At 44.0% G+C, this 13,417-nt stretch overlaps 1 protein-coding gene across 2 annotated transcripts; it reads right to left on the bottom strand.

The window, feature by feature from the left end:
* Positions 1 to 3,445: 3,445 nt before the first annotated feature.
* Positions 3,446 to 11,395, bottom strand: LOC120053954 (proline-rich transmembrane protein 4-like). 2 transcript variants are annotated; one of them, XM_039001283.1, is made up of 3 exons: positions 11,180 to 11,395; positions 9,612 to 10,292; positions 3,446 to 6,432 (listed from the first exon to the last, which is right to left on the bottom strand). In XM_039001283.1, the coding sequence occupies exons 2-3, from the start codon at positions 10,162 to 10,164 to the stop codon at positions 4,268 to 4,270; spliced, it is 2,718 nt and encodes a 905-aa protein (XP_038857211.1). In that variant the 5' UTR covers positions 10,165 to 10,292; positions 11,180 to 11,395; the 3' UTR covers positions 3,446 to 4,267. The 2 variants fall into 2 exon arrangements, with proteins under 2 accessions (XP_038857211.1, XP_038857212.1); XM_039001284.1 differs by lacking the exon at positions 11,180 to 11,395 and having other exon boundaries at positions 9,612 to 10,343.
* Positions 11,396 to 13,417: the final 2,022 nt, after the last annotated feature.

The raw sequence follows: 13,417 nt of genomic DNA, 5'->3' as shown, positions 1-13,417 counted from the left end.
AAAATATAAATAGTAAAGTACAGATATATAAAAAAACTACTTAAGTAGTACTTTAAAGATTTTTACTTAAGTACTTTACACCACTGCAATCAATTTAATTTACCACAGGTGGACTCCAAGTTGTAGAAACATCTCAAGAATGATCAATAGAAATAGGATGCACCTGCGCTCAATTTGGAGTCTCATAGCAAAGGGTCTAAATACTTATATAAATAAGGCATTTGTCTTTATTTAAATTTTTTTTTATTTGCAAACATTTCTAAAGACCTATTTTCACTGTCATTATGGGGTGTTTTGTGTAGATTTGAGGAAAAAAATGAACGTAATACATTTTAGATAAAGGTTGTAACATAACAATATTTGGAAAAGGTCTCAAATGGTCTGAATACTTTCCGAATGGACTGTACATGTAGGTCACAATATAATACTGTATACCTAGTCATATATGATACTGAGGTCTGGTTTCCCGGACACAGGTTAATCCTAGTCCTGGACTAAAACGCATGCTCAATGGAGAATCTGTGTTTGGGAAACCAACCTTGAATTATCTTGTTTACCAGGGTGAATGTACTGCTAATACCCTGTGGCAGTGAGTGAAGAAATTTGTTTTTTAATGATGAATAGTTTTACTGATGACACAGATTCTTTAATTTCCTCAATTTTCTTCCTGTAGAAGACGTGCAGCTAGTTTATAACAGTAGGGCACTGTCAGTTAAATTAGTGACCCACCCGCAACGACAGAACTTCTCCCAGTTTGTTGTGTTAATCTTTGTGTGAAGTGAACATTAGGTGATGAAAGTTGCACAAAAGTAGTTTTTGTTTTCTCCAGAGGTTATACTACAAATCAGGATCAAAGACAGAAATAATGGCTGAATTTCTGGTTCATTAAGAACTAAACTTTTTAGTTGTGTTTTTTTGTTGTTGAGTCAATTATACCATGCCAATTTGTAAAACATGTAAGTTATTTCAGAACATTTAGTTAAGTTAGCAGGCTAACTCTTTGATCATGCTTTGTATTTTATACCTCTGGTGATTTCAACCTCAGACTTTTAAATTCCTTAATGCTGTACCATGCTATTGCATGAACCAGAATAAAGAAGTTAACTTTAATATAACATCTACTATTCTCCTTATTTGGTGTATGTACAGTATTTGCTATGTTGTGGTTACACTCCCAAAACGGTATGTTGAGTAGGATACATGATATCGTTACATCAATTGCTGCCCATAATGTCATGCCTGACATTATCCTTTTTCCACACCAGCAGAGGGAAATGTGGTCTTTGTTTTTCTCACACTCCCTTCCTACCCTTTCCTCATTCTTTCACTAATTTCCTTCTCTCTCCATTTGTCTCATCCAAAGTTGTCAAAAGCTGTTTAATAGCAACATAAACCACACTCAAGGCTTACACTACAGAGTTGTGGCTAGACGAACTGAGATTTCATTCATGTGTAAACTATTGCTGCTGACTACAGAAAAAACAAGTAGTTCAACTGAAACAACTCTCTCTGTGATAGGGCCTATGTCATGATCTAATGTATACAGTCAGAGTCCATAAAGGTCTGACTAGAGTGTCACCCATACTGTATTGTTCAGTTGCGGCCAAATATATTGGCACTTTTCGTAGCCCTTTCCTGCAGTCAATAACCAAAGCGCCCTCTTTGGCCTCATGGGTGGAATGTTTTTGCGATTTTCCCAACAACGAAAATCTGGTGGTTCTGTGTCAAACAGTTTTGTTATATTTTAGTCTTCTGTGATGCATATAAAGTGTAGTATTGGGATGCAAACTCAAAATGTAATCCATTTCAACTCTATATCTGACATGGTACAGGTGTCTTTTCTTTTTTTGAAACCCATAACCATGTGTGTGGTATATACTTTTGTTTCAAAGTGGATTTGTTTAAGCCTACCAAGAATCACCATGTGTGACCCTGATTTAGCCCACTGCAGTAAAATGTTAAATAATTCCTATTTCTTTTCAAATAAGTTGAAATTGAAAAAAACGTATTGGATTTTCCTCATTACAGAACCTATTGTATTTTTGTAAACTTAAGTTCACAATTTTAATTGAGAAGATAAAGACAAACAGCATGAACAAAATGATTGCCATCCCGGAGCTAGTACTTGGTTGCACAGCCTTTTGCCAAGATAACTGCAGATAAGCACTTGTAGTCATCAATGACTACAAGTGCTTTTCAGCAGCAAGTTGCTCAAATTGTTCTGTTTTAAGCGGTGCCCTCCACCAACTGCTGTTTCCAGCTCTTGCCATAGGTTATGGATGGGATTCAGATCTGGACTTTGCTGCCCACTCCAGAACAGCATCTGTTCTTGAACCTGGGTGTTTTTTTATGTGTGTTTGGGGTCGCTGTCCTGCTGGGAGACCCACAACCTTCAACGGAGACACTGGGTTGAACATTGGATCCAAAACACCTGATAATCTGATTTCGTGATGGGCCGCAGGTAGCCTAGTAGTTAGAGAGTTGGGCCAGTAACCGAAAGGTTGCTAGATTGAATCCCCGAGCTAACAAGGTAAAAATCTGTTTTGTCCCTGAACAAGGCAGTTAACCCGCTGTTCCTAGGCTGTCATTGTAAATAAGAATTTGTTCTTAACTGATTTGCCTGGTTAAATAAAAAATCAAATAAAAAAATGCCTTGCACACGGAATCCAAAACCAAAAACCTATGGCATTTGTCATTATTTTCTCCATTCAAATTGAAAACTTAAGTATACTAAAAAAAATGTGGTTCTGCAATGTTGAAAATCCAATAACAAGGTGTGGAGACAAGTTATTCTTATTTTAGAAGAAATAGGGAAATATTTAAGAAAAGTGCAAGGGTGCCAATATATTTGTCCGCAACTGTTTGTTCGTATTACTAGAAATAATTATTTTTTCAAACATCATAAACTAAATTTGTTTATCATACCTCATCTATGATGCATCACATACTAGTAGAACTGTTTTCCATGTACATTGTATTTACAATAAAACATACACTGAGTATACCAACCATTAGGAACACCTTCCTAATATTGAGTTACACCCTCCACTTTTGCCCTCAGAACATCCTTAATTTGTCAGGGCATGGACTCTATAAGGTGTTGAAAGCATTCCACAGGGATGCTGGCCCATGTTGACTCCAATGCTTCCCACAGTTGTGTCAAATTGGCTGGATGTCCTTCAGGTGATGGAACATTCTTGATACACACAGGAAACTGTTGAGCATGAAAAACCCAACAGGGTTAGAGTTCTTGACACAAACTGGTGCGCCTGGCACCTACTACCATACCCCGTTCAAAGGTACTTAAATATTTTGTCATTCACCCTCTGAATGGCACATATCCATGTCTCAATTGTCTCAAGGCTTAAAAATCCTTCTTTAACCTGTCTCCTCCCATTCATCTACACTGACTGAAGTGGATTTAACAAATGACATCAATAAGGGATCATAACTTTAATCTGGATTCACCTGGTCAGTCTGTCATGGAAAGAGCAGGTGTTCTTACGTTTAGTATACTCTGTATATTTTACACAGTCTTCAATGATATATGTACCGTATGACACAGCGTTACTCATTGTAGAGAAAGGGGTTTGAAATATCAGCGGTTGAGCTGTTTTTCAATGAAATTAAAAACGTTGAGTGAGATCTTAGCTTTGGTATCGGGTTCCATTGCTGCATTTGGCACTTGAACACTAGTATAACTCCTGGTTTATATTGGTGTTGTGACTTAAACAGGTACGCTTGTATTGCTTGGTGGTAGGCCACCAGTTATAAATTCTTTATAAGAACAAACTGTTTATTAAAAAACAGCTATAATGTATGAATTACACTATGTTCACTCTCCCCCAGTAGATGGCACTAAAGCATGACGTGATCTTGCATATTGGTATAGTTATCAACACTACACTGACATTTCTTATTCAAAGTTCTTCAAATCAGTTCTACTTTGGTTTCAGTAAGTTCATTGTTCATTTAGCACATTTTGGAACTAACTGTACAGTTATATACAGCTTATAACTAATCAAACAGAACTATCTATAAGTCTATGTGTAGAATCCCCATAAAACTGCAACTGATAGTTAGTTCTACCTCTGTACACTTCTGTTGTAGCAGTGCAAAAGCTGCTTGATCTGAATGCTAACATCACTCAGTTAAGTCCTTAGCTCTCACTAGAGGTCAATATATAATCTCTGTGCATTATACATGTCATATCCTTACGTCCTTGTGGCACATAGATGACGCATGGTTCAAACCCTGTAGCATCTGCCTACAGGTCAATAGTGTCACTGCACACGCTAAGAGCATCGATCTGTCGGCACACGTTGACGAATTCCGCTTGTACGGCCGTATCCCGTTCCAGCAACCTGCTTTCACTCAGGTCCTCTCTGCCCTCCAGCCGCCCCTCCCCCCGACTGTCCTGCGAGGCCGAGCTGAGGGTGCGGTAACGTCTGTGATAGGTAAGGTGGGGGAGTGTCCTGGGCAGGCTGCTCTGGGAGGGCTGCCCTCTGGTGGTGTGGGGGTGTGACCATGCCCCTCCTGTCCCTGAGCTGGAGAACAGACCCTGGGAAGACCCACTCAGGGACTCCTGGCACAGATAGCTGGAGTTACTACCTCTCCACCAGCATTCAGGCAGACAGCAGGGATCGCTGTGGCCTGGGAGAATGCATCCCGGCTGGGGAGGCCGTGTAGGAGACATATCCACATCTCCACAGGAAGAGGTCCGGTAGAGGGGACTGTCAGCTGAGCTGTTTCCAGGCCATGAGGCACTCTGGCTGTGGTGGGAGCCAGGGGAGTTCAAGGAGAGGCTGGAAGAGGCGTGGAGCAGCCTGGAGGGGCTGAAAAGGCTGTGGGGGAACAGGGTCTCGCTGTACAGGGCCTGGTCTATGCTGCGGGACAGGTCAATGGGAGAGGGGGGGCGCAGGTCCACTGTGGAGTCAGTTTCCAGACATAGACTACCCTGGGAGGATCCCTGGGACTCAACCCCAGCTTGAAGTCTCCCTGGTGGGCTTGGAGGATCAGGGAGGTTGGGGTGTCTGGAGGTTTTGGTCTGGCCAGGGTGGGGGTTAAGGTGAGGATGCAGGTTCAGTCCATTTGAAGAGGGTTCCATTAGTGTGTAGAGGGGGAGGTCTTCGGACTGGCGCTTCCTGATGACATCACACACCACCTGCTTCTCTTTCTGCCCAAGGGACCAGGGGTAGTGAGGGGGGAGGATGGGAGAGAGGGGAAGTGGGTGGCTAGGCCCTCCTGCCGGTGAGGCACAGGGCAGCCGCGCCCACGACCCCTGACAGGTGTTGGTGTTGAGTTTAGTCCGGGAGGAGGAGTTAGAGTTGGAGCAACAGAAGAGGAGGGGCTGAGTGCCGATGATTGACAGGGACAGACATACCCCCACCTCACAGAGCCTGCAGCCCAGGTGGTATGCCCACCAAGGCCAGGGCTGGAACCCTGCCCCAGCATTCACCCCTCCGAGCCCTAATGCATGTAACATCCCATACAGCTGAAGCCCCCCACACCCTAACAGGCACAGAGCCCCTCCCACCCCAGCCCTTGCTGCCCTTCTCCACTCCTCAGCCTCAGCGAATGGGCACCGGGACAGCCGCCCCACCAGAACTGGGGAACCTGTTACCTCTCCCTCACCGTCACTCAGCCGTTGGATGTGTTTGGCGTCTTGTCGTACATGGCAGTAGAAGAGGAGGAAGGAGCAGGGGAGGAGGAGGCAGAGGAGGATGAACACTCCCTGGGGGAGCAGGAGAAGAACAGGGAGGCTGGGGAAGACATGGAATAGAGCTATGGAGCCCATGAAGGCTGCGAAGTGCATCAGGGAGAGGAAGAACAAGAGACAAGGCCTGGGCAGGGTGGAGAGAGGGAGGGAGAGAGAGAGGGAAAAATGAAGGGAGAGGTACATGCGAGAGCGGAGGGAGAGAAGAAGGAAGCAGACGGAGAAGGCAGAGGTGAGGCAGGGGAAGGGTAGTTCAGAGAGGAGGAGAGAGCCCAGAGCAGGCAGGTGGTCCTGGTGACTATAAGCATCATACAGCAGAAAGAATGCTCTAGTGCCTCCGGTGGCCAGGAGGAACAGGTGCAGCAGGGTGAAGTAGGGGCTTCCTGGGGGGCAGCGCAGGGGCAGACCTAACAGGCAGAGTACAGATATCAGACCTAATGCAGTGAACACAGATCCCAGACCGTAGATGTGGGCCTCCCAGGCAAAGCCCCAGGTGGCTAGAGCTGAGTTCCAATCAGAATACAGAGGCACAAAGAGAGGAGGGGTTAGAGACAAAAAGGGGCGCTGGGATTGATTGGAGATGATGTCATCGGGGTAAAAGGGGCTCCAGGATTGATCAGTTGTGTTGCAGGGTGTGGCTCTGGTGTCAAGGCTGCAGTCGACGAGAGCCGACTCATTGGTGGCCGACTTTGGCCACCCCTCCTCTGGAAACACACCTGCAAAAACAGAAACAAAGATTCTTGAAACTGATGCCCAAATCAACCACTTGCCCCTGGAATTTCATTGGGTGAAATATCAGGGAGAGAGAGGGAGAGCAAGAGAGCTAATCCATTATAAAAGTACATTCTTGTAACTGGGAATCTCTAACTGGGTCAGAGAGAGAGAGAGCCAGGGGATAGAGAGAGAAAGGGTGGGAGGGAGGGACAGAGAGCAAGAGAGGGAGAGAGAGACTGTGTTCAGATGAGGTAGTATTGACCCCATTGCTGTTCTCATTTGTGTAAATATTTATAATCACAAGCACACTCTTATAACTAACATTATATCAATAATAACATAATATGTCAAGAAAAAGTATGTGAACCCTTTGGAATTACCTGGATTTCTGCATAAATTGGTCATCAAATTTAATCTGATCTTCATCTAAGTCACAACGATAGACAAATATAGTGTGCTTAAACTAATAACACACAAATTATTGTAATTTTCTTGTCTATACTGAATACATCATTTACACATTCACAGTGTAGGTTGGTGAACCCCTAGGCTAATTGAAGTCAGGAGTCAGCTAACCTGGAGTCCAATCAATGAGATGAGATTGGAGATGTTGGTTAGAGCTGCCTTGCCCTATAAAAAACACTCACAAAATTTGAGTTTGCTATTCACAAGAAGTATTACCTGATGTGAACCATGCCTCGAACAAAAGAGATCTCAGAAGACCTCAGATTAAGAATTATTGACTTGCATAAAGCTCGAAAGGGTTACAAAAGTATCTCTAAAAGCCTTGATGTTCATCAGTCCACAGTAAGACAAATTGTCTATAAATGAAGAAAGTTCAGCACTGTTGCTACTCTCCCTAGGAGTGGCCGTCCTGCAAAGATGACTGCAAGAGCACAGCGCAGAATGCTTAATGAGGTTAAGAAGAATCCTAGAGTGTCAGCTAAAGACTTACATACATTTCTGGAACATGCTAACATCTCTATTGAAGAGTCTAAGATATGTAAAACACTAAACAAGACTGGTGTTCATGGGAGGACGAAGCCACTGCTGTCCAAAAAAAACATTGCTGCACATGTGAAGTTTGCAAAAGTGCACCTGGATGTTCCACAGCGCTACTGGCAAAATATTCTGTGGACAGATGAAACTACAGTTGAGGTGTTTGGAAGGAACACACAACACTATGTGTGGAGAAAAAAAGGCACAGAACTCCAACATCAAAACCTCATCCCAACTGTAAAGTATGGTGGCGGGAGCATCATGGTTTGGGGTAGCTTTGCTGCCTCAGGGCCTTGACAGCTTGCTATCATCAACGGAAAAAATTATTTCCAGAGTTTATCAAGACATTTTGCAGGAGATTGTTAGGCTATCTGTTGAAGCTCAACAGAAGTTGGGTGATGCAACAGGACAACGACCCAAAACACTGATGCAACAGAAGAAAATACGCCTTCTGGAGTGGCCCAGTCAGAGTCCTGACTTCAACCCGATTGAGATGCTGTAGCATGACCTCGAGACAGCAGTTCAGACAAGACATCCCAAGAATATTGCTGAACTGAAACAGTTTTGTAAAGTGGAATGGTCCAAAATTCCTCCTGACCATTGTGCAGGTCAGATCCGCAACTACAGAAAACATTTGGTTGAGGTTATTGCTGCCAAAGGAGGGTAAACCAGTTATTAAAACCAAGGGTTCACATTCTTTTTCCACCCTGCACTGTGAATGTTTACACGGTGTGTTCAATAAAGACATGAAAATGTATAATTGTTTATGTGTTTTTAGTTTAAGCAGACTGTGTTAGTCTATTGTTGTGACCTAGATGAAGATCAGATCAAATTGTATGGCCAATTTATTCAGAAATCCAGGTATTTCCAAAGGGTTCACATACTTTTTCTTGCTACTGTATTCTATACTGTATGTCTGTCCCCTATGATTACATAACATCTGAATAATGTAGACAAGTCCATTCCCTATGTTCCTGCCTACTGCCTACTGAGCTCTACAACAAGACCTTCTCTGGTCTCTTCTCTTCATGTGTGTGTGTGTGTGTGTGTGTGTGTGTGTGTGTGTGTGTGTGTGTGTGTGTGTGTGTGTGTGTGTGTGTGTGTGTGTGTGTGTGTGTGTGTGTGTGTGTGTGTGTGTGTGTGTGTGTGTGTGTGTGTGAGAGAGAGATGTGAGACACAGAGCTAACCCAGTTCTGTCTCCCTCCCTCTTAGACCTTTTACTACCCTCTATCTATGCTCTCTACCCCTCCCTGGCTGGAGAAGCAAGAGGCTTCTACAATGTCCTATATAAAACCACCAGTCCACTGTGTTTCTCATTCACATCTCATTTACTGTCCTCACACAAAGGAATTCATTAACAGTCTCCCTCAGCGTAGCTGTTTAAGAAGATAGGACAGCAAGGGAGAGAAATAAAATGTGTCTGTGACAGAGTAGAAAAGAAGAGGAGAGTGAGAGGTGGTAGAGATGGATGGAAGATGGAGGGGAGAGATGAAGGGGGAGATTGAGGGAGGAGAGAAGGAGGATTGATGGAGTGGGAGAGAAGGAGATGAGAGAATGAGAAAGAGAGAGAGGAGAGAGAGGGAGAGGCGTGACGTAAACCGCCCTGTGAATATAAAACTGTGTTTGCCAGCAGAATACATATCACACATTCACAGAGCAGGCACAGAGCAGACATAGAGCAGACATAGAGGAGGCACAGAGCAGACATAGAGCAGGCACAGAGCAGACATAGAGCAGACATAGAGAAGGCACAGAGCAGACATAGAGCAGACATAGAGCAGGCACAGAGGAGACATAGAGCAGATATAGAGAAGGCACAGAGCAGACAGAGAAGACAAGTCACCTTCCAACACACACTTCAATAGCAAACACACACACTACGAATACTACTACAACTACAACTGCTACAGGGGCATGTAAACACCAAACACACATTGTACTTCATGATATCAGAGGTAGGATGTCATGAACAGAAAATATATAAGGGGTTACTCTCATCACACTGCCACAGTAAATCAGTACATTCACCACCAATATTTTACAAAATCGAAAATAGGTAAATTCTGCCAAATATCCTATAAATACTAGGGAAGACTATTCTTACCAACACCCTGAGGGTGTTGTAAAAGTGGACATATCACTGTGACATGGGGGTGAAGGGATGGGGGTTGGATGCTCTTACTTGTGTCTGTTCCTGTTTCCTCTGTGAAGTCCTGTAACTCGTCTCCAATCTCTTCCACCACGATATCTCCCTCCAGTATGTCTCTCTGTTGAGTGGCTGAGAAGTCCAGAGCTAACAACTCTCTGTTTGTGGCCTGGGCTCTGGGTTGGTGTTGGTCCGCGTCAGTAGTAGACCCTAGCTGTGCATTCACTGGGGCTGGTGATGTAGGTCTAGTGAGTGGATTAAAGCCTTGGGTCTCTGTGTAGTCACTGATAGTTCCCCGAAACTCATCTTTGTTGTCCTTTTTCTCAGTTTCCTCAGGTGCCAGTGTGGAGTCTTTCAGCCCTGGAAACCAGTCCAGAGAGTCGGCCCTTCTGGCTCCAGCGGTGGGGACTACAGGAGCCCAGGAGGGCCATACAGTGCTGTGTGAGGCCAGTACTGGGACGTCGATCTGTGTGTCTGTATGTGGGTGTGGTGGTGCCTTTGTGGCGCCCTCTGGGGCCAAGGTAAAGGCTTGAAGATGGAGGAGAGGAGCAAGGGAGAGGAGGAGAGAGGTCCACATCACAGCAGCCATGATGGAGACCCTATAGTGTAATATTCTCTTTGAAGTCACATGAGGCAGGTAAACATTGCTGTCCAATCACATGATTCCCAACGAACACTTCTTTCACCTCAATGCCACATACTTAAGAATAGGCTCACCTGCAGAACCCAGACAACACACACCTCACAGTCAAATAAAACCACATTATATTTGTCACATGCTTCGTAAACAACAGGTGTAGACTAACAGTGAAATCCTTACTTATGGGCCTTTCCCAACAGTACAGAGAGAAAGAAAATAGAGAAATAGTAGAAAAGTAATAACATGTAATAATAAAAGTAATAATAAATACACAATTAGTAATGATAACTTGGCTATATACATGGGGTACCAGTACTGAGTCGATGTGTAGAGGTACGAAGTAATTGAAGAAGATATGTACATATAATTAGGAATAAAGTGACTACGTAACATGATAGATAATAAACAGTAGCAGCTGTGTATGTGATGAGTCAAAAAAGTTAGTGCAAAAGGGGTCAATGCAGATAGTCCGGGTGACTATTGGTTAACTATTTAACTAACTATTTAGAAATCTTATGGCTTGGGGGTTGAAGCTGATCAGGGTCCTGTTGGTTCCAGACTTGGTGCATCGGTACCACTTGCTGTGCGGTAGAAGAGAAAAAAGTCTATGACTTGGGTGCCTGGAGTCTTAAAAAATGTTTAGGGCCTTCCTCGCAGTCAGCATACAAAGAAACTGTAGCAGTGTCCTCTCCTCCTCCACTAGAAAAAACAAACTCTCCCATGTACGCATGCATACCTAATTTAGATTTTTTTTCTGCCTATCTCTGCAAATGTACTCAGAAAGTAGCACAGCACTCACCATTGATATGCACAGCGACACCAACCACTTTAATCTATCCCTCTCCAGCAATCGCTCTTCTTTGTCTCTTCACAACTCCCCCACCCCTGCCTCAGTCTTCTAGACCCTCTTATTTTTCAGACAGCAGACAAATATCACACATACACACACATTTGTAGTACTTACTATGCTGCATCCTTCTGCTCTCCATCAGACAGGACAGGTCCCAGCTCAGCCAAGCAACAACAATCCCTTCTGTCCCACACCACACTGCTGCTGCCTCCGCTGATGCCACATAGATCCCTCCGTCTGTCTGTGTGAGAGTGTGAGTTACAGGCTCACTCCTCTTCTCAGTATCATTCACATACTCTCCCCCTCTCTTTCCGTCCCTCCCTCGTTCAGTTTCTCTCTTCTTCTGATGTGTGCCGGGAATGCATGGTTCCCGTGGATACACCTCACTGTGTAAATTATTTATCATTGCGGTCTGGTCATACGTTCACACGTCAGTGAGAATAAATCATTAATTGGAGGATGGCACTGTGCATATAGAATTAACTATCAGATCAATACAGTGTATTGGATGTAATTTGCGGCTTGAGTTTAAACCAACCCTCTCCGTGATACTTTACATAAAAGCAATAGTCAGTGTAAAAGTGACTACAAATTAAAAGTACGTCACAATTTATGGTACACACATCACAAGGAATTTGTAACTTCTTTGTGAGCCTAGCACGCACAACTGGTGTTTTATATTGTTATGGGGTGTGTGTCCTCTGCCCTGTCATCACACCATCTATCTATCTCTCGTTATCTGTCTCCTTCTACTCAACATGTTGATGTCATCAGACTCTGATAGATATAGTACTGTATCTCCCTGTGGGGTAAAGTCCAGGCTCATCTCCTCATTTAATTCCTCTGTGGATACTTGAAAATAAACACTGATCCACATACTGTACCTTGTTAATCTGTGTACATCTTCAATCTGTACTCTGACTGACCAGAGTTGAATAGGATGATATTGGCCATTGTACTGTATCTACTGTATATTATAGATCTGCTCTGCTAGTATACGACTGACTGTGGGTTGGATTATGGGTGAGCGTCATTGATTACAGCAGTGCATTCACAGAGCATGAACCAATGCGTCTAGCCACTGTCTATGCAATATCATAGAGCAATAACAAAGCTGCATTGAGATATTGTATGTTCTTTTTTTTGATACTGACCAAAAATCAATTGGATTTAGAGCAATGATGAATGGATCGTCTTCAGTATCAATATCTCCTTCATCTCTCCTGTCTGTTGGTCAGACTATCAGGCAGGTTTGCGCTGATGGAACAGACAGCTCTTATTTATTCCTGTAGACACTGTAGAGTAGCTCGTCCCTGACCTATTTATATACCTGGGGAAGATCAAACAGACACACAGGCCGGCAGGAAGACAGCCATCGGTGTAGAATGAGATAGTTTGGTTTCAGGATTGAGGCATTATCTGTCCCTGGGAAACAGCAGAGTTAATGATCCATAACCAGAGAGGCCCAATAATTGATCAATGATGGATCAATAACAGTAAACAGGACCTGCTCACAGTGGGGTAAGCCTAGGGGTGGAGGGTCACAGAGTACAGGGTAGTCACCTAGGGTAAAAAACTTACCAGGCATTAAACCAGGGGTGTTCTGTACCACTCAAAACTGTGTTAGCCAGCTGAGCTGAAGCTCTGGGACCAAACACCAGTCTTCAGGTTTCACACAACAGTTGGCCAGCCCTGCTGTAGGGGGTTAGGAGAGCCACACCAGAGCCGACTGACACTCGGAGTGATGACCACACAGGAGGCACCAACCAGCCGGAACTAAGGGTTTCAGGAGAGGAACAATGACTGACCAAACACATGACCTCAGCGTTGGGCATGGCCAACCCCCCCAAAAATTACCTACACACACTTATACACAGGAGAACACTCACACACAAGCTTGCACAGAAACACACACTCGGGAACACTCGAACACGCATACACAACTACATGCACATACACACCACGCACACACATACACACACCACGCATACATGCACATGCACACACGCGCACACACACATCACGCCTGAGCACGCATACACCGTCTGCCTGCATGGCTGCTGAGTCAGGCCTGACAGGGGATGAGTTGTCCAAACTGGGGGCCCAATGTGTTCTATGTGTGTGAGTCAGAAAGGCTGCATGATTTGCATGTTAGAGAGATATAGGCCAGCTCATATCTGGCAATGAGAATTGCAGCATAAGCTGCAGAGCATACTGTAACAGCCATATTGAATTAATTAAATACTCTTAAAACACATGGTTGTTTCAACTATGAGAAAATAACACACACACGTAAAAATGATCGAGGATAAAAACATAATAATTACAAACGTTATGTATTCATCTACAGAT

Source organism: Salvelinus namaycush, chromosome 9 (assembly GCF_016432855.1).
Source record: "Salvelinus namaycush isolate Seneca chromosome 9, SaNama_1.0, whole genome shotgun sequence".
NCBI classification, from domain to species: domain Eukaryota; kingdom Metazoa; phylum Chordata; class Actinopteri; order Salmoniformes; family Salmonidae; genus Salvelinus; species Salvelinus namaycush.
Note: the sequence above shows the minus strand (reverse complement) of the source record. Positions and strands in the feature narration are given on the sequence as shown.

What these genes read in the sequence shown, in the direction of transcription:
- LOC120053954 (XM_039001283.1), bottom strand. Translation starts at nt 10,164, where the DNA reads ATGGCTGCTGTGATGTGGACCTCTCTCCTCCTCTCCCTTGCTCCTCTC. An exon ending in GGAAACAGGAACAGACACAA is followed by an intron (nt 6,433 to 9,611) that starts GTAAGAGCATCC and finishes CTGTTTTTGCAG; the next exon opens with GTGTGTTTCCAGAGGAGGGG.